The 25,471-nt window shown below is 38.6% G+C and overlaps 1 protein-coding gene and 2 non-coding genes across 19 annotated transcripts in view; all 3 read right to left on the reverse strand.

Annotated features, from left to right (window-relative positions):
- PUM1 (pumilio RNA binding family member 1) overlaps positions 1 to 25,471 on the reverse strand; it is a 128,983-nt gene that overhangs the window by 25,392 nt on the left and 78,120 nt on the right. For 7 of the 17 annotated variants that reach the window (XM_059917595.1, XM_059917604.1, XM_059917520.1 and 4 more), the window contains 6 exons: positions 24,222 to 24,338; positions 16,460 to 16,611; positions 11,338 to 11,476; positions 9,913 to 10,056; positions 8,788 to 9,084; positions 7,476 to 7,712 (listed from right to left, as the gene is read on the reverse strand). In XM_059917595.1, coding sequence (XP_059773578.1) covers positions 7,476 to 7,712; positions 8,788 to 9,084; positions 9,913 to 10,056; positions 11,338 to 11,476; positions 16,460 to 16,611; positions 24,222 to 24,338 — 1,086 coding nt within the window. The remainder of the gene's footprint in view (positions 1 to 7,475; positions 7,713 to 8,787; positions 9,085 to 9,912; positions 10,057 to 11,337; positions 11,477 to 16,459; positions 16,612 to 24,221; positions 24,339 to 25,471) is intronic. The other 10 variants (XM_059917613.1, XM_059917552.1, XM_059917544.1 and 7 more) reach the window with 6 other exon arrangements.
- On the reverse strand, positions 11,145 to 11,221 carry LOC132354785 (small nucleolar RNA SNORD103/SNORD85). The gene has a single exon (XR_009499405.1). It is a non-coding gene; the product is annotated as a small nucleolar RNA SNORD103/SNORD85 (small nucleolar RNA).
- On the reverse strand, positions 19,705 to 19,787 carry LOC132354788 (small nucleolar RNA SNORD103/SNORD85). Its single transcript, XR_009499412.1, has one exon. It is a non-coding gene; the product is annotated as a small nucleolar RNA SNORD103/SNORD85 (small nucleolar RNA).

Below are 25,471 nucleotides of genomic sequence, written 5' to 3' on the forward strand. Positions count from 1 at the left end.
AGCCACAGGGGGGAAAACACCCCACCTACAGAGGAGCAAAGATAAGAATTACATTCTACTTCTCCTCAAAAAGTATGCAAGCAAGAGAAGACTAAGTTTTGAGAGGAAAAAACCCACCAACCTAGAATTCTGTATCCTGCAAAATTATCCTTCACAAGTGAAGGAGAAATAAAGACTTTCTCAGGCAAACAAAAATTGATGAAATCTGTTGCCAGTAGATGTGACTTGCAAGAAATGTCAAAAGAGGTTCTTCAGAGAGAAGTATAAATAATACAGGCCAGAAACTGATCTATATAATGAAAGGAAGAGCATCAAAAAAGGAGTAAGTAAAATAAAAACTTTTATTTACCTTATTCTTCATTGATCTGACAACAGTTTGTTCAAATAATAGCAACAATGTATTCAATTATGTATGCTTATGTTTATATCATATACATATATAAACACACATATGCTTTATATAGCTGAAATAAATGACAGCAATGACACAAAGGATGGGAGGAAAAGGGTAAGATTATTTTGTTATTTTAAGGTCCTCACACTACATGTGAAGTCATATAGTCTTATTTGAAAGTGGACCTGGATTAATTGTAAATGTATAATGATCCTAGGGCAACACTAAAAAAATTAAAAAAAAAAAAAGGAAGTAGTATAACTGATAGGTTAAGAAAGGAAATAAAATGGAATCATATGAAATGCTCAGTTAAAACCACAAAAGGCAGAAAAAGAGCGGAAGACAGAAACAAAGAAAAAAAATTAAAAACAGATACGGTAAATATTAACCCAACTATATCAATAATCACTTTGAATGTCAATGGTCTAAATGAACCAATTAAAGAGAGTGGATCAAGAAATGTAGTCCAGGGCTTCCCTGGTGGCGCAGTGGTTGAGAATCTGCCTGCTAATGCAGGGGACACGGGTTCGAGCCCTGGTCTGGGAAGATCCCACATGCCACGGAGCAGCTGGGCCCGTGAGCCTCAACTACTGAGCCTGCGCGTCTGGAGCCTGTGCCCCGCAACGGGAGGGGCCGCGATAGTGAAAAGGCCCGCGCACCGCAATGAAGAGCGGTCCCCGCACCGCGATGAAGAGTGGCCCCCGCTTGCCGCAACTAGAGAAAGCCCTCGCACGAACCGAAGACCCAAACACAGACAAAAATAAATAAATAAATAAATAAATAATAAAGTAACTATAAAAAAAAAAAATCATCCCCTCGAAAAATAGTCTTTAAAAAAAAAAAAAAAGAAATGTAGTCCAGGGGCTTCCCTGGTGGCACAGTGGTTAAGAATCCACCTGCCAATGCAGGGGACATGGGTTCGAGCCCTGGTCTGGGAAGATCCCACATGCTGCGTAGCAACTAAGCCCGTGAGCCACAACTACTGAGCCTGCGCTCTAGAGCCCACGAGCCACAACTACTGAGCCCTTGTGCCACAACTACTGAAGCCCGCGTGCCTAGAGCCTGTGCTCCGCAACAAGAGAAGCCACCGCAATGAGAAGCCCACACACCACAAGGAAGAGTAGCCCCCGCTCGCCACAACTAGAGAAAGCCCGTGCACAGCAACTAACACCCAACGCAGCCAAAAATAAATAAATTAAATAAATTTATTTTAAAAAATGTAATCCAACTATATGCTGTCTACAAAAAACTCACTTTAAAAATAAAGACACATACAGATTAAAAGTAAATGGATGGACAAAAGTATACCATGCTAAATTAAGATGTGCTTCAGTTACTTTATACAAAGGGTTTTCTAGTATTTCTAGCCATCTAGTATTCCATTCTCTCGCTATGTGGAATGTCTTCATTCATCTTGTTTTGCTTTCTGTACTCAGAGATTCAGTAGATGCCTAATGGGCAAAGCCCTGCCTTCTTTGCCTTTTAAAGAAAAATTCCAAAAGTCCCCAACATCTGGCTCTGTATTTATTACAGGCAGAGGCAATGCTGCTCACCAAAATGTTTATGAAATAAGTTCTCCCCAATCCACTCCCTAGTATCACAGCCAGGCAGCCCTAAATGAAAACAAGCCTAAGAGTAACTGCCTTTAGTGCGTAATACTGAATCCTAACTAAGTTAATTTTCACATGGTTAGTTTTACAGATGACAAGTCACCTTCAGAGAACCAGGTGTCACAAAACACTACATTTCCATTTAGAACAGAGAAGTGCCTAAAGGGGCACACATGACTAGTAAACAACCGGAAATTAATACAGGTCACTGAACAATAAATTAGAAACAGCTACTGCAGTTCAGGCAGGGACAGAGAATACCATTTTGTTTCATCTTTGCTTTTCTTAAAGGACTAAGGGCACAGACAACCTTGAATTTAAAGGACAGGAAGAATTTATTTTAAGAAGATAGGAATTCTACCACGATGATAAAAGTAAATGCTTGCAAGCAACAAACAATCCAAAACAAAACTAGAATTCCATTAAAGAAAAATAAAATATACACTAACTAGTTTAACAAAAGACATTTAAGACCTACACACTAAAAATTTCAAAACTTTGCTGGGGAAAATGGTGCATGCAAAAAGACGAACCATCACCTCATGCAATACACAAAATTAATTCAAAATAGATCAAAGACTTGAAGAGCTAAAACAATAAAATTTTTAGAACAAAACATAGGAGAAAATCTTTAAGACCTTGAGTTGGGCAAAGATTTCTATACCAGAAAGCATGATAAACTGGACCTCATCAAAATTAAAACTACTGCACTTCAAAAACAACCATTTAAAAATAAAAATAAATAAATAAAAATAAAAAGATGGGACTTCCCTGGCAGTCCAGTGGTTAAGACTCCACACTGTCACTGCAGGGGGTGCGGGTTCAATCCCTGGTTCAGGAAATAAGATCCCACAGGCCACGCAGAGCGGCCAAAAAAAAAAACCAAACAAAAACAAACAAACAGAAAACCAAACCAAACAAAATAAAAGGGTAGCATAAAAATAAAAATACAAGCAAAAGACCAGAAGAAAACATGTATATGCAAAACACGTATCTGATAAAGGAGTCGTATCCAGAATATATAAACAACTCTTACAACTCCATAATAATAATGACAAACAACACACATCCAAAAATGGGCAAAAAATATGAGCAGACATTTCACCAAAGATAGACAAATGGTAATAAGCACATAAAAAGATGCTATACATTAGTCATTAGGGAAATGCAAATTAAAACCACAATGACATAACCATTTCATGCCTCCTAGAATCGCTATATTATATAAGAAAAATAAGAACAAATGTTGGCGAGGATGTAAAGAAATTGGAATCCCTTGTACATTGCTGGTGGGAATGTAAATGATGCACGAAACTGGAAACAGTTTGAGTTTCTCCAAAAGTTTAACATAAAACTTACATACAATTCAGCAATTCTACTCCTAGAGAAATGAAAAACTGTGTCCACAGAAAAACTTGCATGCAAATGTTCATAGCAGCATTATTTCTAATAGCCAAAAACTATAACCAACAAACATCCTTCAACTGTGAGTAGTTAGACAAAACGTGGTATATATCCATAAAATGGAAGACAATTCAGCAATAAAACGGAACAAACTGCTGACACATACTACATCATGGATGAAATCTCAAAAACATTTGAAGATAAAGAAGGCAAACAAAAGAGGTCACATACTATATGGCTGCATTTATATGAAATGTCCAGAAAAGGCAGATTTAAAAGCAGAAAGTAGGGAATTCCCTGGCGGTCCAGTGGTTAGAACTCCACGATGCCATTGCAGGGGGCACAGGTTCGATCCCGGGTCGGGGAACTGCAAGCTGCACGCAAGCACGCCCGCTCCCCCCTCCAAAAAAAACAGAAAATAGATCAGTGGTTGACTGGGACTAAGGGTGTGAATGGGGATTAACTGTAAATGGTCAAGAGGAATCTTACAGAGGGGATGAAAATATTACCAAACTGACTTATGCTAATGGTTGCACAATACAGAAAGTTACTAAAAATCACTGAATTGTACACTTGAAATGGGTGAATTTCATGATATGTAAGATACAACTCAGTAAAGTTATTTTTTAAAAACAGAAGTTTGGGGACTTCCCTGGTGGTGCAGTGGTTAAGAATCTGCCTGCCAATGCAGGGGACACGGGTTCGAGCCCTGGTCTGGGAAGATCCCTCATGCTGCAGAGCAACTAAGCCCGTGCACCACAACTACTGAGCCTGCGCTCTAGAGCCCACGAGCCACAACGAGAAGCCCGTGCACCACAACAAAGAGTAGCCCCCGCTCGCTGCAACTAGAGAAAGGCCGTGTGCAGCAACAAAGACCCAACACAGCCAAAAATAAATAATTTTTTTAAGAAAATACGAGTTTGATCTTTAAACAAGTAATGAAAAAAGCATTGAAGAGTCTATAGTAGGCACTCAACAAGTGATTGTTGAATAAATAATGAGAAAAGTAACTATGCAGGCACTGATGTTTTTTAGAGTACCCTAACACGTGCCTGTCTACTGGGAGGAAGTGTGAAAATGATATCATGGAGAAAAGATCCACACTGGGATAACAGAGATATAGGCTGGAGTGTGCAATCAAACACTTACTAGCTATGGGGTATCATGAAAGTCATTAAACCATGCTGAGTTTAAGTTTCCCTGTGTAGAGCAGAGTTACTTGAGTATTTAACATAATGAATGAACACAATGAATGAATGCTTACTTAGTTGTTAGTGATCCAAGAACTGACAGCCGGTGGCAGCAGTGCAGTATTAATAGTAGAAGCTATATTAGGAATGGCCCAATATATATTTGGTAAAGAAATGTTCCATTTCCTTGGTGACAAATGGTAAAGAGACTTATTGAGGTGATCACTTTGTAATGGTTAAGACTAAAGCATACACGAACCCTTTTCTCAAGGAAACAGACCGAGCTGAGGCAAAGCACTACCAATCAAGACACAAAGTTTCTCAGGAATGGCATGTGTGATTAACGTGGTACATGCAGCAATGGAAGTCCAATGGAAGTACATACATCTAAAGTGCTTAAACAAAGTAAAAAAATTTTTAAGGGAAGGTATGTTAAAAATAAAACCAGGCAGACAGCAAGAGTCATTAAAATAAGAAATAACTCGCACCAATAGTTAGTTCCTTCTCCACAGGGGAAATGTAAATTAAGGAGAAGGAAGTATTTTATTAAATTGTTGATATATTGGAAAGAGGAAAGGCACCATGCATGCAAGTAATGTTTCCAGCTCCATTTTCAAACACCAAGAGCCATAGCATTTGGTTCAGAGGTTGATACAGTCCACAGGACAAATCTGGCCTGCCACCTATTTTTGTAAATAAAGTTTTATTGAAAGATAGCTGCACATTCTTTTACATTTTGCCTGTGGCTGCTTTCACACTTCTACAGCAGAGCTGAACACTGACTACATAGACCATCTGACCTGCAAGCCTAAAATATCTACTATCTGGCTCTTTACAAAAAACTTTTTGCAGATTTAATTTGTTTACTACTCAGTATATGTTGACACAGTTCAAATGTTTAAACCAAGGAATTAAAGGGTAAGACTTCTGGATCTGATAATGCACTGGTTTAAAAGCTATCCTGGGCACATTATGTGACAGGATATACACTGACATTGCATGCTTTGGAGTCAAAAAGGTTTTGACTCTAAATCCGTTCAGATATGAGAAGACCTAGCAAGATATTTAACTCAGTTTCCTCACTTCTGTATCATAGACATAATACCATATCTTCCGGAGTGATATGTACAGCACCCAAAACCGTTAATAGTAGCCACTAATAGTTATTCCATAAATGTTAGTACCTTCCGTCTACATACTAGACTGGGACTTTCATCTCCCCCTTATAAGTCTGCATTAACCATCATTCTTTAAAGCCAGGCATCCTGTCACAAGGAAACACTGTTGTGCAATACACCCTATTCCTTATCTATCCAATATGGACTTACCAATCTGGAACGTCCCTACAACTTTTCTTAAGTAATGTCCATATACAACATGAGACAGTGAGCTTTACCACTACAGTTCTTATCATGTGAAATCTCAGGATACACACATACACTCTCTCTCTCACATGTCTATGTACATACATACATACATAGTTCTGCCTCAAAACTCATCTCTCAAACTCAGAGATAGCACTCTTAGTTCTAGAATAATAACTATATTATCCTGTCCCCTTCAAGACTTTTTTTGATTTTTATAATCATTTCCCAGTCTTTGTCTTTCCAAATAAAAGTACGCTATTCATTTTTAGTCAGTCCTCATTTCTGAGTCCAGAAAGCCACTTTTAATCTTGCCAGTTAAAAACAAAAAAAGGTCCATGTAAACTATGGACTTTGGATGATAATGATGTATCAATGTAGGTTCATCAGTTGTAACCAAGGTACCACTCTAGTGGGGGATGTTGATAATGGGAGAAGCTATGCATGTGTGGGTCAGAGGGTGTAAGGGAAATCTCTGTACTCTCCCCTCAATTTTGCTATGAGCCTAAAACTGCTCTAAAAAATAAAGTTTTAATTTAAAAATAATAATAATAAATAGAAGATTTTAAAAATCAGAATCTTCCAGCAAAGTGGCCATACATGGTATTTCCCAGGACAGTACTGATTCAGGCCTGTCATCACAGAGTAATTATTAACAGCAACCCCATTAACTCTCAAAAGCATCCTGGGTTGAATGATAAATTATATGGTCACTGTACTTCTATGCCTCAACTTTCCCCATCTAAGAAATAGATCAGTACTTCAAAATCCAAACTCGATAAATAACTAGAGGAAGGGAGTGTGTACCATCTTCCATTTCTTGAAAGATTTAAACATTTGCCACCCAAATTGTTAATACAAGTTTCTTTTCATTCTTATAGCTGTCTGCTTAGTATCCTCTTTTCCCTCCTCATTTTCCAGGATCTAAATGGTAACATTTTTTTAAACCCCACACATATAACAATCTAAACATAAAATTGGGAAATATACATCTATACTCATTAGCATACTATGTAGTTTAAGAATGTATATACAAATTTTTTTAAAGAATCTGACAAAATTTTTAAAACAAAATGCTTTATGTGAGAAAGTAAGATATTAAACATATACATGGGGGAGGGGAGGGGAGTCTGAAAATCAAGGCTAAGTATTAATTGTGGTGATATTTCAGTGGTGATACGAGGTTAATACACTCTTTGTCTCTATTTTCCAGCTTTACTTAAAATGAATCTGTACTGTGTTTATACTGAAAGATTCTCACATGTAGCCAAAGATGTTCATACTAAAGCTGAAGTGAATATACAGGGGAGGCGCCCAAACTTGAATAAATCCCAAACTGCTGTGCTATCTAGGTACAGCCTAAATAACATGAGGTACCTTCAGGAAGGCACAGAACACCCAGGACACATCTTAGGATAAAGGGATTGTCCTTTGCTTATGCAAAGTACTTCTAATGTCATCAGTGGCAAGAGATTTCTAGAGTTCAAGGTGGTGTTAGAGTAATGGTTCTTACCCAGGTTTAAGCTTGAAGAGGATCCATGTGAAGAGAGGGAAGGAGGTGGTGTCTGTGAATGTCCTGGTCCCTGACTAGGGAGAGGCATGCCCACGGGTCCAGGAGAGGAGGAAAAGCTAAGGCCGTTATAAAAACTGTGTCCAATGGGGGTCAAGCTGCTCGATGTCCTCTTATAAAGGTCACTGCTGCCAGTCAGGGAGTCACGGCGGGAGCCACTGCCAGTGTTGGAGTTTGCAACTAAAATGGAATTAAAACAATGCAGATAAGAACAGGCCTGTTCTTCGAAGAACAAGCCCAGTGACCTGTTCCTAACACTTTGATCCAGACTCCTTACCACCGCAAATTTGTCAGCAGAGACAGCCTAACTGTTCATGTGGCAGTTCTAGGGGCAGGTAAAGTAATAAAGAGGACATGGCTCAGGTTAACATGAAACTCTTTTTCAAACCATCACACGTATGCTAAATTTTCCTTCCTTTTGTGTCTCATATTATGGGGGTGAGGGTGGGTTAAAATCCTCTGATGGCCACATAAGTTATGGGAAAGGTGAAAGAAAATGGGCTAGAAAGAATGCCTTTCATCAACCCAAAGGTTCTAGTAGAAAAATGGAGTAGAAAAAAGATTTGTGAATGGGGTACTGCCCCACTACCCAAGACTTACATATGAAAGCCTGGTTTCTCAAAGGGCTCAATCAAGAGTTATTGCTAGCCCCCAGCTCCAACTTAAGACAGTTTCTCTCAAATAAACCCTTCTGTTTTGAGATCACATTGTTTTACAAACACTGCAATTATCCCATTGTTTACCTTACTACTTTCCTGCTTTTTTCTCCCATCAAAACATTTAAAATACCTCAGTTTAATTCCTTCCTCCCACTTTTCCATAATATCCACCTTAATTCTTCTCAAGAGACTGGAGAAAACTCATGACTCTTTAAGACCTGCAGATTGTGGAGTACACTACCCTATGATCTTTGGTAAGTCCTCCTCCCTTGGTTTTTAACATCCACATTTGTATAATTCCCTCCACATTCTTCCCAATGCCTGCAAAAATCTCCCCCGATTTTCTAATCCTTGAAACAAACGGACTTTGAGAGTATAAATAAGAAGCAACGTGAGTGTAAACCTGAAATAGGCCCCAAATGTGTAACTTGAATAGTCCATTATCTCAAACACATGTGGAACAGCTGGGTTCCCACGGGGCCCGGTCCAGATCTGCCTGTGGTATCTGTCCAGGGTTCCATGCATTGTCAGTGTTCCATAAAGATTGTAAAAATAATTAAAATTCAGTTTCAACAGCACATCAGTCTGATTTCTACCTGCTGTTCCAAACCCTCCAAGGGCTGATCCCAGAGTGGCGCCGAGAGAACTGCTACTTCCAAATCCCAAGGATGTGTTGGCAGGCTGGGCAGAGCCCTGGGAGAAGAGGGAGCTGCTCTGTGAATTGCTGCTCAGAGAGTTGTTGCCATAGAAAGAGCTGGATGCCAGGTTGTTACTGGGCTGCTGCTGGGGCTGGGGCTGAGGCTGCTGAGTTCCTAAAGGGCGAAATGGTCCATTTGTTGTTCCAGCAAGACCACCGGCTGCTCCATTTGCTGAAGCTGCAGCCGCTGCAACAGCTATGTAGAAGAAAGCAAACCATTTGGCTATGAAAGAGATTGGCCACATTTCCAAACTACATTGTTATCCTTTTGAAAACCTTTTAATGTTGCCATATTTTTTCAAAGCAGACACAAACCTTGTAAAGAACTATACAAATCTGTCTTTGATCCCTTCATCTGAAGCTTCTATTTTCTATTTCTACTTTCAATTCAAAGTCAAAATACCACTGAAGCCAAGTTCACTGTATTGACAGCTTTAAAGAGGCTACAGTTTAAAATAGAAATGGATATCAAAAAGTACTCATTTCAAATACAACTACTTCCTAAAATCTCAAGTTCTACAAATATCTACATTAAGGACATTTTTTTCCAGAACCAAATACTGAAGTCCCTCAAATTCCTAGGACACTTGAGCATGTTACTCTCCCCTAGATGTCCCCACTGTTGTTCCCAAATTTATAATATATATGACTTAAAATAAAAACCTATTGCCCCACCCCTTCAAGCAAAAAACAAAACAAATACCACATCATCTTAAAATAATGATATGAATTTCACGATATGAAGTGAAATTAGCCTTGGACTTCTGCCAACGGTGCCATTTTGTATGAGTAATCCAACTTCCTATGCTCACAGTAGAGCAGGTCCTTGCTGCTAACCAGCTGGTACATGCTGTCAACAGAATCAGAATCTACTGAGGTCACTTGCTGCTTCTGATTCTCTCTTTGAAAAATTACAGGGTAGAATTCCTACACTGAGAATGTCAAAGTATATTTCAACACAGTTTAAGAATATCATCCATTGCCCGTTTTAGATCTGAGTGAGTCTACTAAGACGTAAGCTCACCTGCTTGTGCGGCTGAGGAGCTAATGATGACTGGGGCAGGAGCTACAAGTCGAACAGGAGCTCCAAGGCCGTTTCTCGCTCCTGCATTCACCACAAGGGCACCGGTTTGGTCATAGTAAGCAGCAGGAGCCAAGACTGGATAACCTGAGAATATTAAGTTAAGTACACATGAAACAGGTAAGTACATATGAAACTAACAAATGTCTCCTGGGCACCAGCATATCTTATTGATAGATAGTTACAAACTCAGCATTGGGATCCTGGCTTCGCCACTTAAGGTAGCTGTACAACCCTGAATCTCTGGGTATCCTCATGAGGATAATAATAATACCAGCCTCACAAAGTTCTTGTTAAGATTAAAAGATGAGTGTGAAAGATGTAACATGCTACCTGGCACAATAAGGGGTAGTGTTATTTATTATCCACCAAGTGTTAGGGAATTCGGTGGGATAGGGAATACCTGTGCTCTTCAAAGTGCTAACCACAGTTACCACCAGCAACCATACACTGACAATTTATTTTATGTTTTCTTGACTACACAAGTTAACAGTAGGTACAAATGATTCCAACAATCAAAGAACTTTCATACCACATAATCTAAGCACAAATATCCTACAAGTTAGCAGGGAAAACCTCGACAGGCTTCAATTAACAGGGTCTTTCAATATTCTATGAGATGGAATCTTCAAATCCTATTGAGCCATAAGAGAAATTACAGGTGACTTCATAATAAAACATAAATGCTTAGTAATTAACAACATGCATGATGTAAGTTCAAGTTACTCAGTGAATTCATAAATAGATCAGTTGATTTAGGTATGTGCCATGGTCAGTAAGAACCCATACACTTATACTGAGGTCTCAGAAGGACCTGTTTCAAAGGAATAACCTCAAACTACATGCAATCCATGCAAAGAATAAGACCAGGAGACAGTGAGCTAAGAATAACATATATTCAGGATATATATCAATCACAGATAGACAGCTACAAAGCACCTCTACTGTTGGTTCGAGAGAAATCCTAAAAATGTAAGGAGGACACTATCAAGGAATACTAGGAATGTCTTCCTAATAATACTATTCAAAGACATCAGCCTTGGAGTGATACTGATGCAGTCTGGCCACTCTTTCCACTCTTGACACTGAGGGAGAAAACAGATCATCACCAAAGGAAAATAGCATACTCCAAGCTATGTGTGGAGGTTCACATATCTCCAACATTTAATACTGAGACTGGCTCAGAACACTAGGTGCTCTCATCAACGAACTATGGTCTAAGTGAGGGCAAGTGTATGTCATCCTCGCCAGTCGCCAAATGATGACAAGCCTAAGCAAGCCAAAAGTACTGCCCATTCTCTTCCAAATCTCCCCCAATAAGCAGACTTTTTCACCCTCAAGTGATGAGGAACAACAATGCAGCCTCACCTGGCATGCCTGCAGCCAGTCCTTGTCCAAAAGCAAGGGCAGAATTCACTGCTGCAGCTGCCACTAGTGGATCTGCTTGCTGTCCCTGCTGGTTCTGATTTGGGGTCAAAGGACGCTGGCTGGCTCCTCCACGGAGAACCTGGGAGACAGAAATAAATCAACTACTTTCTTTTCATTGGAAACATCTAAGACCCACCACATGCTTAAGTTGGATCAACTTTAAAACGGATGGTTGTAAACCATTTTTCTGATAATGGTTTTATATGGCATGGCTGTTAGGATAAAAAAATCCATTAACAGCATTTCATATAGTGAAATTTCATTCTACCATTCTTACTTTAAACATATTACCTTTATAAGAAGCCAAAAGCATACAAAAGTGATCATTCATTCATTAATCAAATACTTAATGCCTAACATCTGGCAGGTAATGGGGATAAAGCAATGAACAAGACACACAAAGCTCCTGCCCAATTGGAGCTTTTATTCCAGTGAATGAGAGCTAGACAGTAACTTTACAATAATCAAAAAGTGGGTGAAAAAAAGAGTATGATGGAGTGGAGGAGGGGTTTAGATATGATAAACAAGGGTAATTTACCCACATCATTAAGTTATAATATCTGTATCAAAACACACACAAACACACACACACACACTAAACTTTCTTTATGGAATGTGAGAACATTTTCTCTACCCTATAACACTATTCCCATTTATCAGGGCCCAAATGGCCCCAAATGAAATCAACAGGTCTGATTTAGGAGGCTTCTGACTCGACCGTTTCTATTCTTCCTCTCATAAATACCACAAACGCACAGCAATCTAAATGGATATGAGTATTAGTCAAGAACACTGACATTTCAGCACAGAATACTAGTTCTGTCACTGTGATAAAGGATCTACTTTTCTTTTTATTAATGAAACATAGATAGTAAGATGCTGATAATCATTCTTATTCTGAATGCTCTGAAGAAGCTACTCCAAAAGATCTATCTATGCCAGTAAGTAAAAATACAAAACCCAATACCAAGGCTAAAATTACCAACGTTTATGCATTTTGCAATGTTTTCAAAGACAAAGTTCTTATCAGATCATTTTCAGTATCACTCTGCTACTTATAAAAGTTACACATGTAATCAAGAACCCGTGCACAGATTTTTCTTGGTAATTTTTACCATTTGGTAAAAAATGTAAAAGAGAAACACCACAATCAAATATTTATTAAATGAGTATTTTAAATGACCAACACTGTCCATATTGGCAAGAAGAGATGTGTAGACACTTAATTTACCCAAATTTTCTTATTTCTTTATCTGTAAAAATAGTGAGAGTAACAGCTGACCATGCAGATTTGTAGGAAATATTAGAATTAATGTCTGCAAGGCACAATGCCTAGAACCCAGGAGATAATCAATAACCAATAGTTAATTCCTATCAAAATATTAGGCAATTTATTTCTGTTTGTGAACCAAAGAATCTAACGGACTTTACAGCAGAAGGAGTGCTTCAATCTATATAGATAGAAGACTCAAGGGAGGCTGCACAGGTGAGAGTTTGTAGAAAATGCCTAACCAATAATCCAGAAGAGCTCTCACTCTAGGAAAAGTAAACAGCAGGTACAGAGATATGGCAAATACTAATAGTTCAAGAACTTAAAAAAAAAAAAAAAAATCAAAGAAAACATCCTTTTCATAGGGCAGAATGAATTAGGCTTATGTTTGGTTAGGAGTTGTGTGAAACATCAGAGGACAGGGAAATTGATAAGGTGCCTGAAGAAAGGGGTAGTCCAGATTACTGAGTCCTATTTTACAATCAGGAGAGCAATGTGTTTCCTTTTTGTCAACTCTCTAGAAATCTGTGGTACCCTTGACGATAAATCAAAGTTCTTAAGTCAGCTGCCAACATTCATATTGTAATTTCATAAATAAATGTCAAGCCTGAATTTTATGGAAACAAATATGTAAAATTCCACAAATAAAATTTTATATACAATAAAAATCAACAAAAACGACTGAATATCTACTTGTAAAACACTATCCTAGGAGTTAGTTTACTACCTATCTTCATGATGCAAAAGGTGTTAAATTCAAATTTCTTTTCAAAGGTACTGATTTAAACACAGCATTTAAAATGTAATAAGCAAGTAGATGCTCAATGGAGATATTTTCATTAATAATCATTCATCCTTCTCCAGTTCATCATGCTTGGTAGAATCATCATCTATACAGTCTCCCCTAATCTAGAAAGTTCAGAAGCCATTCTAAACTTTTCTCGCTCAAAATGCAACATCCAATACCAAGCCACCACCTGTGCCTGGGTTCAACCTAATATCCAGGATTTTTTCTTTAACAAACATTTTGAAATAGAGAATAACAGTTTTTTTTATCAGGTGTCAAAGGAACCTTCAAAAAGAATGAAAAAGAAATCAGAAGGAAGATGAAGTGGCCAGGATGTCACTGACTCTACTCAAAGTTTCAGCAATTACATTTGGAAGAGTTGGCATGCCTAGAAGAACATAACAAATGCTTTCTGATAAAACGTAAAGGCCAAAAGGCCGAAAGCAAAGTTTGAAAAGAACCTCTCATTTCAATGACTATGACCAAAAAAGTTCACCAAGAATATCGTATTTTCCTAAAACACCTGACGCCAGAAACTGGCAAAAATATCACTGGAACTAAAATATGGCTACTTGTTAAAAGGTAATGTTAATAATAATAACTTCTTCATAGTACGGTTTGTTACTGTGGATGACAGAAAACTCTGAAATAATGTACATGATTGTCATGCCCATTTTATAGCTAAGGATATATTCAGAGAAGTCACGTAACTTGCCCTAGTTGCAACCAGTTAGTGGTAGAACAAAGACCAGATCTCAGGCTTTCTGTCACTATGGTCAGAAGACGTAACAAGTTGTGAACTTACAGACTTGGGTTCAAATCTTTTTCTTTTTTTTTTTTTAATTTATTTTTGGCTGCATTGGGTCTTTCTTGCCTCTAGTTGCAGTGAGCGGGGGCTACTCTTTGTTGTGGTGCGTGGGCTTCTCATTGCAGTGGCTTCTCTTGTTGCGGAGCATGGGCTGTAGGCGCACGGGCCTCAGTAGTTGTGGCACGCAGGCTCAACAGTTGTGGCTCGCAGGCTCTAGAGCACAGGCTCAGTAGTTGTGGCGCACAGGCTTAGTTGCTCTGTGGCATGTGGGATCTTCCCCGACCAGGGCTCGAACCCGTGTCCCCTGCATTGGCAGGCGGATTCTTAACCACTGCGCCACCAGGGAAGTCCCAGGTTCAAGTCTTAGCACCTTAACAGGTGTATGATCCTGGGCACACAAATTCCATTTCCTTAATCTTATACTGGGAAGTCATATAATCTACTTATCAGAATAAAAGAAATTATATGTAGAGCACCTAGCTTTAAACAAAAAGCTTTCATAAGAAGTACTTATTACTATTTTTCTTATTCACTCTATTAGAGCAAATTTTAAACATAGCAATTACTTCAGTCTTCTAAATCCATGATTTGGCAGCCATTTAAACACAAAGATCATCACTTGATAAATACCAACTATCCACAAAGAGTAGCTAAGAAATTTATGAATAGGGATCACCCATTCTGTCAACAAATTATCTGCTGAATTCCCTATGCATGTGGTACTAAAATTGTATCTACTGCAAAGAAAATCATGCATTAACTTACAAAAAAAATCTGACTATAAAAATACTGACCCAGGATAAACTAGCTAGAATTTCAAGACCTGTGTTTTTCCCATAAACTTGTAAAATCTAAAAAATTAAACATACACTCTCTTCCTAAAACTGATAAAAAGCAAAGGATTCTTGTTTGGATCATTATCATATGCGCATATATGAGCTGGTGTTTTTCCTCAAAAGACAGCTTTAATTTGACGATGCTTATCAAAAGCCTAAATGCTCACTTTATTTGCTTGGGGAAAAAACTCCATTTCTAGGACTTTATTCCCTGGAAATAATCATGGACTTATGCAAAGAATATTAATCTTATTTATAACACCAAAATATGGCTAAGTTATAGTTATAACTTAGTTATATAAATATAACATAAATAATAATGGACTGGTCAAAATAAATGAGATACTCTTTAACAGATTTAAAAACATTAAATAACATGGAAGAGTATAACAACAAGATGCAAAGCCATGTGGACAGCATAATCCCAATCTTATAAGAAATTACTTAAATAGTAAGGCTAGAATGACAGATACCAAACATTTATATTGCTTTTTTTCTGATAGGAGGATTTAGGGGATTTTTTTTCCTTCAAGTAATCCAATTCACCACAATTTTCAGCAATAAATAGGTGTTATTCTAGTAAGCAAGAGAAAATGGCCTATCTAACAGAAAAAGACACTTAGTATTACAATTAACTATCCTTTCTCATCTTGGTTAAAAAGCTTACTCTAAGTTAAAAGAGATAAAATAGGTATAAGATTTATGTCCAATTCAACAGATGTTACTATATATAAAATAAACAACAAGGATCTACTGAATAATACAGGGAACTATATTCAATATCTTATAATAACCTATAATGGAAAAGAATATGAGAAAGAATATATATACTTACACACACACATATACATATATATGTATATATGTAGGTATAACTGAATCACTTTGCTGTACACCTGAAACTAATATAACATTGTAAATCAACTTACTTCAATTTTTTTTTTTTTAATTGATGCTATAAATAAGCAATCTGAAGAACTAGTATCTCCCCTTTGGTAGCAAACTACTTAAAGAGAGAGCCAGAAGTGATTTGAGAATGGTGCTTAGAAAGTAACTACAGTATCAAAGAAGGAAAACTTTACTATCAGTATGAATACTCACTTTGTCACACTTAACTGGAAAATCCTCTAAGCAGTATTACATGATATGTAATACCACGATCTCAACTAGTCACAATGAACAAGGACCTGATACGTAAAAGACATTCAGTAAAGCACAGTCAAGTCTGAGCATGAACTCAGATACCACACAAGGGAACTCACCCATTCACCATTCACAATTTCTCTATCAGGGACTACCTTTTAACTATATACAATAACTAATATTCGCATTTAGGTGGTATATATTTTGTTTACATTTACCTGCTGCTGCCCTTGCTGAGCCTGTGGGGTGGTCTGTTGATTAGCAGAATTTGTTGCTGCGGCAGCGGCAGCAGCTTGCTGCTGGAAAAGGCTGGCAGGGTAGACTCCCCAGGGAGTAACTCCATAATACTGGTGAGGGACCACAGCCGGGCCTAAAAAATAGCAAGAGAAAGGTAAGAAAAGTTTAGACTATTAACAATCATCTCAGTTTCCAAAGACAACACCTGACTCAGCAGACACTACTGTAAAATATTAACTTAATACATTGATTCATTCTAGCTAATCATGAATTCTATTTTTAAAAAACAGAAAATATTATACATGATCCCCACACCAAAGTCTTCTAAAGTCAGTAATATACTCCAGGCCTAGAGGAAGAAGCTAGTGAAGGACCAAGCATTGGAGATACTGAAAGAGAGCATAAGTGATAGAAGCTGGAAGGGGTACATGTAAGAACAGATGGAGGAATTGGCCTTGCTCAAGAAAGGAAATAAATGGAGAGTTTGTGTGCTTAAAGTGATGGAACACAGCAAAAGACTAAGTTGTACCCTGCTTTCAGTGGTAAGGATGGCACCTGAGGTGACTGATAGGGACAGGGATCTTGGTGCTTCATTAACTCCAGAAGCATGAAAATCCATCAGCTGTCTAACAAAGCCCAAACATGCCACTGAACCTCCAGGGCTCAAATTCTAAGAGGCTTGGTTTTCCTATTTCTAATGTCACAAAAAGCATTCAACACAACTACATTCAGACACCGGTATATGAAATTCAAATTTGTCAAAGCTGAAAACAAGCAGAAATAAAAAATGTTAACACCTTGACTTCTTACAGACCTGAGTATTCTAAACAAAACTAAGCATTCTGGGCTCCCCTGGTGGCGCAGTGGTTAAGAATCCGCCTGCCACTGTGACCTCCACCTCCTGGTATCCACACCTTTGTACAATCCTTGAGTGTGGAGAAACCTGTAACTTGCTTCTAACCAATAGAATACAGCAAAGGTGAGGGATATTGCTACATAGTTATGCACTGTTATATGGCAAAAGTGAAGGGGTGTTGCAGATGTAACTAAGGTCCCTACTCAGTTTGACTTTAACCAAAAGGGACAGTACACTGAGGGGCTTGACTTAATCAGGTGAACCTCTTAAAACAGTGTCTACAAGGGAGAGAAGCAAGAGACTGTCTCTCTCCATGGTTGGCTGTGAAGAAGCAAGCTGCCATAACTTCTACAGTCACACAGAAATATTCTTCCAACAACCTGAGGGAGCTTAGAAGTGGAACCTTCCCTAAGTGAGCCTCTAGCTGAGAAAGCAGTCCAGCTGACAACTTGATTTCAGACTTGTGAGACCCTGAGCAGAAAACCCAACTAAACCATGCCTGGACTCCTGACCCACAGAAACTGGAATAATAAATGCATGTTGTTTTGAAAAAAAAAAAAAAAAGAATCCGCCTGCCAATGCAGGGGACACGGGTTCAAGCCCTGAACCGGGAAGATCCCACATGCCGCAGAGCAACTAAGCCCGTGTGCCACAACTACTGAGCCTGCGCTCTAGAGCCCACAAGCCACAACTACTGAGCCCACGTGCCACAACTACTGAAGCCTGCAGGCCTAAAGCCTGTGCTCCGCAACAAGAGAAGCCACGACAATGAGAAGCCCGCACACAGCAACAAAGCCCCAACACAGGCATAAAATAAATTAAATAAATAAATTTATTTTAAAAAAACAACAACAACTAAGCATTCTGCTTTAGCCTAAATAATCTGTTCACCCTCTTTGGAAACAAGCTACAGCTGCAGTCTCTGCCAAACAACATGCAACAGAGAAGTAACAGAGCTATGCAGAAAGCAACCTGGGAGGGGCAGAACTCTAAACCACAGAATTCTCTGAAGCTGGTGGCAAGAAACACCAAGGCTTATTTGCCAACTAAGACAACGGCTCAAAGCCAGCTTCTCACATCTGCTGGAACACATCTCTAATAAGAACCTGCTTAGTTAAAGCACAGAGTTTCAAATATTTGCAACCTGATTAAATAATTACTGCACTTTTCAGTGAAGTTCCATAAAGCTGTTTCAAATATATCCATTCTGACATAGTAGCCAACCCTGTAGAAATATGTACTTCATTAAGTCAAAATAAATTGGTACATGTTTTTTGTTTCCCCATTAAGATCTAAAACACAAATAAGTCAAATTATATCACTGTCCAATATTACTCTGACATTTCTAATTCGGTATTTTCTGTATCTGTGGTCTTAGCCAAGATCAAGAAGCTCTGTTCATCAAGGTGCCCACTGTCAAACACAGGGCAAAATGGTTCAAAATGAAGGTGCTGCTTAGAAAAACTATGCTACAAAATGAGGTATTTTTTAATAATAAACAAATGGGCTAAAAAATTTTAAACATTGGGCTTCCCTGCTGGCGCAGTGGTTGAGAATCTGCCTGCCAATGCAGGGGACATGGGTTCGAGCCCTGGTCTGGGAAGATCCCACATGCTGCGGAGCAACTAGGCCCGTAAGCCACAATTACTGAGCCTGCGCGTCTGGAGCCTGTGCTCCGCAGCAAGAGAGGCCGCGATAGTGAGAGGCCAGCGCACCGCGATGAAGAGTGGCCCCCACTTGCCGCAACAAGAGAAAGCCCTCGCACAGAAACGAAGACCCAACACAGCCATAAATAAATAAATAAATAAAATTTAAAAAAAAAATTTAAACATGTAGGCATCTGAATAGTCTAAAAACGATACCTCCAAGTAGGAGAGAGTGGTAAGCCCCCAAACTCAGCTGACTATTGTTTATAAAGTGGGGTGGTCTTGGACAGTTAAAGAATGAAAAAGAACACAATGAAGACTACCTGTGTCTTAGTTTCCTCACCTGCAAAATGGGTGTAATAGATGTTAGGGTGTTGTCACCTCTGTTGTTAAAAGTTGGGGTGCAATCTGCAATGACAGTCCCAAGGCTCCCCCAAGAGTCAACAAAAGCAAACCTCTACTGTGCACAGAACGCTGTTACAATAAACAATTGCACTGTCCTTTAAGTTTTCTCAACTGGCATTTCTACTACTTTCCTTGGTCATGTGGCTCATGACACAGAGTTTAGGAAAATAGCTCAGGGTGCATCATTAATTGGGCCTGGCTCCTCAGGATGCCTGCTTCAATTCCTGTGTGATTTAACACTCCACAAGAATATGCAGTTTCAGTTTGGGTAGTTAACATTCCTGGCTCTCTGTGAAAGAAAGCCCTTAAGTCATTTCAGTCTGGTTCAGCTGATAAGTACAAAAGCAAGATTCTCATCACCAAACTATGATCTCAGTGAGAACAAGTGTGTCATCCCTAAGACTAGTTCTTTGTTTCAAATAACATATAGTAAGTTAGTAGAGGAAAGTTTGCAGAGGAAAGAAAGTACAGAGAAGACAATTCAGGATAACACAGACATTGTATACTACAGCGAAGCGCATGCATAGGCTTTGAGCTAGATCTGGCTCAAACCCGAACTCTACAACATTTAAATTGTATGACCCCTACTACCCAAAGCAATCTACAGAATTAATGCGATCCCTATCAAATTACCCATGACATTCTTCACAGAACTGGAACAAATAATCCTAAAAATTATATGGAACCACAGAAGACCCAGAATTGCCAAAGCAATACTGAGAAAAAAGAACCAAGCAGGAGGCATAATCCAGCCAAACTTCAGACAATATTACGAAGATACAACAGTAATTGAAACAGTGTGGTACTGGCACAAAAACAGACATATGGATCAATGGAACACAAGAGAGAACCTAGAAATAAACACACACACCTAGAGTCAATTAATCTTCAACAAAGGAGGCAAAAATATACAGTGGAAAGAAGACAGTCTCTTCAGCAAGTGGTGTTGAGAAAGCTGTACAGCCACATGTAAATCAATGAAGTTAGAACACAGTCACACCATACTCAAAAATAAACTCAAAATGGCTTAAAGACTTAAATATAAAGACATGACACCATAAAACTCCTGGAAGAGAACATAGGCAAAACATTCTCTGACATAAATCATACCAATCTTTTCTTAGGTCAGTCTTCCAAGGCAATAGAAACAAAAATAAACAAATGGGACCTAATCAAACTTACCAGCTTTTGTGGACTTCCCTGTTAGTCCAGTGGCTAAGACTCCATGCTCCCAATGCAGGGGGCCCCGGTTCCATCCCTGGTTAGGGAACTAGATTCCACATGCCACAACTAAAGACCCCACATGCTGCAACTAAGACCCAATGCAGCCAAATAAATAAGTAAATATTAACAACGACAAAAAAAACTTACAAGCTTTTGTACAGCAAAGGAAACCATAAACAAAACAAAAAGACAACCTACAGCCTAGGAGAAAATATTTGCAAATGACTAGACTGACAAGGGCTTAATTTTCAAAATATACAAACAGCTCATACAACTCAACAACAGCAACAAAAAACAAACAACCCAATAGAAAAATGGGCAGAAGACCTAAAGAGACATTTCTCCAAAGAAGAAATACAGATGGCCAACAGGCACATGCAAAGATGCTCAACATTACTAATTATTAGAGAAGTGCAAATCAAAACAACAGTTAGGCACCATCTCATACCGATCAGAATGGCCATCATTAAAAAGTCCACAAATAACAAATGCGGAGAGGGTGTGGAGAAAAGTGAACCCTCCTACATTGTTGGTGGGAATGTAAGTTGGTGCAGGCACTCTGGAAAACAGTATGGAGGTTTCTCAAAAAACTAAAAATAGAGTTGCCATATGATCCAGCGATTCCACTCCTGGGCATATATCCAGACAAAACTACAATTCAAAAAGATACATGCACCCCTATGTTCATAACAGCACTATTCACAAGAGCCAAGACATGGAAACAACCTAAATGTCCATCGACAGATGAATGGATAAAGAAGACGTGGTACATATATACAATGGAATACTACTCAGCCATAAAAAAGAATGAAATAATGCCATATGCAGCACCATGGATGGACCTAGAGATTATCATACTAAGTGAAGTAAGTCAAAAAGAGAAAGACAAATACCATATGATATCACTTATATGTGGAATCTAAAATATGACACAAATGAGCCTATCTACGAAACAGAAACATAGAAAACAGACGTGTGGTGTGTGTGTGTGTGTGTGTGTGTTTGTGGGGGGGGGGGGGGTGCCAGTGGGGAGGGATGGATTGGCAGTTTGGAATTAGCAGATGCAAACCATTATATATAGAATGAATAAATAACAAGGTCCTACTGTATAGCACAGGGAACTATAGTCAATATCCTGTGATAAACCATACTAGAAGAGAATTTTAGGGACTTCCCTGGCGGTCCAGTGGTTAAGACTTCATCTTCTAATGCAAGGGGTGTGGGTTTGATCCCTGGTCAGGGAGCTAAGATCCCACATGCCTCAAGGCCAAAAAACCAAAACATAAAACAGAAGCAATATTGTAAAAAATTCAGTAAAGACTTTAAAAATGGTCCACATCAAAAAAACAAAACAAAACAAAAAACTTTAATAAATAAAAAATTTTTTAAAAAGACTATATATATGTATAACTGAATCACTTTGCTGTATAGCAGAAATTAACACAACATTGTAAATCAACTGTACTTCAATTTAAAAATATACAAAAATTTTAAAACAAAAATTAAAAAATTTTGCACAAATAAAACAAGGTAACATGGGATATTATAGATATATTAGTTAACTCGATGGAGGGAATCCTTTCACAATGTATACATATATTAATGTTGTGTACTCTAAATACATTACAATTTTGTCTGTCAATTATATCTCAATAAAGCTGGAGGGAAAAGTAGAGACTAAATAGTGTGACCTCAAGCAAGACAGCTCTCTGAGCCCCCAATTCCTAATCTGAAAAGCCATCATCCAGCAATTCATACGAATGAAAAGCACTCACTGGCAAACAGTTAATAAGGGTTCAATAAATATTAACGGTAATTAGCAAAGATTCTACTTCCCCTAAAGGCAACAGGGGCACAGAAATTATACTACATATGTTCCCATCACAACCCATGCCAAAATGTGAACAATTCTAAAGAAAAGAATATGAAATTCTATGCTGCATTTGAGTTCATAATTACAAATCATATGCTATAAAATATGTGAAATCTTACAAATAATATTTAGTCACAATTAACATGACTTGGAGGGATGTCTCCAAAGAATATTTACTTTGTAAGACATTAAGTCTGTCCTAGCATTGAATTCAATCTACCATATATTTATGACCGTACCATGTTGACAGCTACTGTGTCACACAGAGTCAAGTAACAAAAGTGCCTGCCTTTGAAAGAGTTCCGTCTCAAGGGGGAAGAAAACCCAGTCATGTACACATCCACAAGCAAATAAATACAAAGTGATGATTAGAGAAAGACTAGGGAAAGGTCAGCAAAGGAAGGCTTTCTAGAGGTGACAATAGCAGCTAAGAAGCTTCCCAGGCAAAGAATGGGGAAAGAGTTTACTCTAGAGGACTAAGGAGACCATAATGTCCAAAGATGCAGAGGCCTAAACCAGTGTGGTATGTGTAGCAAACTAACATCAATTTAGTACTGCTAGAATGTACGGTATGAGCCAGTGGGAGCCAATCTGAAGGGGGAGAAAGTGGTGCACATGTAGAGACATCCATATAGTCGTGGAGAGATCCCTATACATAGTGGGTCCAAATCCTCACTAATCCTCATGTCATGGCAGTTCCTTAGAAACACTGATTCCAAGGAACAACCCACCACCACCATCACCACCACCACCCAAGTAGTTTGGAATGACCAGCCATACTGACATTAACTGCAGTATGCTATATTAGAGCGGGTAAGACAGAAATCGATGAAGGGTTTAAGTAGAAGGATAAAAGGGTAAGATTTGTGGTTGAAACAGTTTTCTTGAACAATCTAGGTAGATGAAGAAGGGGAAGGAAGGAAGAAAACTGAAAATACGTTAAGAGAGGGGCTTCCCTGGTGGCGCAGTGGTTAAGAATCCGCCTGCCAATGCAGGGGACACGGGTTTGAGCCTTGGTCCGGGAAGATCCCACATGCCGTGGAGCAACTAAGCCCCTGCACCACAACTACTGAGCGTGCGCTCTAGAGCCCGTGCTCCGCAACAAGAGAAGCCACCTCAATGAGAAGCCAGTGCACCACAACGAAGAGTAGCCCCCACTCGCCGCAACTAGAGAAAGCCCGTGCACAGCAACAAAGACCGAATGCGGCCAAAAATTAATTAATTAATTAATTTAAAAGAAAGCACATAAGACAGAACAGCTGTAAAAGTCTATGTACAGATTAAACAGACCTGGACTAGGGTAGACTAGAGGTAGTAGGAAGACCTGAGCAAGAGGAGAAATTCCCGAAATATATATGAGCAACTGGTGGCTTAGGGGATCAAAAATATCTATACAGTGACACAAAACTGTAAATGAACTATATGTCAAATAAAAATTAATTAATTAATTTACAAAGGAAGTGGACTAAAGGGATTTGCACCACAGGAAAAAAAAAAAAAAAAAAAAAAACGAAAAGCAAAAACTATACAGGAGGTAGCTGATTAACCTGCCTTTAAATGTGTTCACGTCTGAGGTTACAGCTAAGCAGAGGTGTCTAACTGGCCGACAGATGGTCCTGGAAATCAGGAGAGAAATCTCCACTGGAGACGTGGATTTGTGAAAGAGTATAAAGAATGCGTGCCCATCAAAATGACTTTTTAGCAGGTGAGAAAATCCCTCGTGTGGCAGAATGTCTCACCTAGTGTCGCTGCTGCAGCCAATCCAGCTGTGTAGGGGTCCGTCCCTGGGGGCGCAGCACTGATGATGTATGGGTTGGGGACAAACGCAGCGGGAGCTAAACCTGCTGAAAACATACCTGTCAGTAAAAACAAACTTGACTAAAACTGCAGCCCTACCAAACACCTACACAGTTTGGCTAATCATTCCAGGCTGTAGGTGAGGAAAAAAAGAAAAAAGAGAAGATAGGATAGGTTGAGACTAAAAAGGAATTTTAAGAAGATAAAATAATCCCTGTACTAAAGATTATGGTGACATCTATCTATCGTCTATTTTTTTTAGCCTTTGCTAAAGACGTAGAATTAAAACTGGTATGCAGTTTTTAATTCAGCACAATTCCTAAAAGACTATCAAAATTACATTATAACAGGCTAAAATAAAACAATTTAAAAGACTTTGTAATGGGATAGAAGGATTTATTTCCATTTAAACAATTTTCCAGTTTTCCCCAAAGAAGATGCATGCATATTTATAAAGACTACTATCTACAAGTATAAATTAAGTAAGACCCAGGCAAAGGCCTTTATGCCTAGACTTAATACTGTTGACCCTTTGACAAAGCAGGGGTTAGGGGTGCCAACCCCTACGCAGCCAAAAATTCATGTATAACTTTAAAGTCAGCCCTCCATAGCCACATTTCTGCATCAACGATTCAACCAACCGAGGATCAAGTAGTACTGTAGAACATTTACTGAAAAAAATCTGAATATAAGTGGACCTGCGCAGTCCAAACCCATGTTGTTCAAGGGTCACCTGTATATCTAGGTTGGAAGCAAGTCTTTTCTTCCACAGCATTCCACAATCCATGATTGGTGATCTTCTATCTATTCAATCGTGTCATTTTAACACATTTAAAAAAAAAAATTTCTACTTGTATAGCACTTTGTTTCAAAGAGACCTGAAAAAAGTGGGGGAGGGGCGCAGGGAGTCTAGGCAATAAGACAAAAATATGCACATCAAAACATTAATAAGTGCAATAGGAAAAGGGCAAAGCTACTGTACTTTAAAAACCAGTGATTATAAGATAATACTTTTTAAATTTTTCAATACATGCTACTTGGAAAATAGGCTTATAGGTACTACTTGCTACTTAATAAGATGTGACATTGATATATCCATAGTCTACACAAGCCCAACAAGCACAAAATTACTGTTATTTGAGTTCATCCAAACCTACCAACAGAGTTGATGCTAGTCACTACTACAGTAAAT

The sequence above is a fragment of the Balaenoptera ricei genome, chromosome 1 (assembly GCF_028023285.1).
Source record: "Balaenoptera ricei isolate mBalRic1 chromosome 1, mBalRic1.hap2, whole genome shotgun sequence".
Taxonomy (NCBI): domain Eukaryota; kingdom Metazoa; phylum Chordata; class Mammalia; order Artiodactyla; family Balaenopteridae; genus Balaenoptera; species Balaenoptera ricei.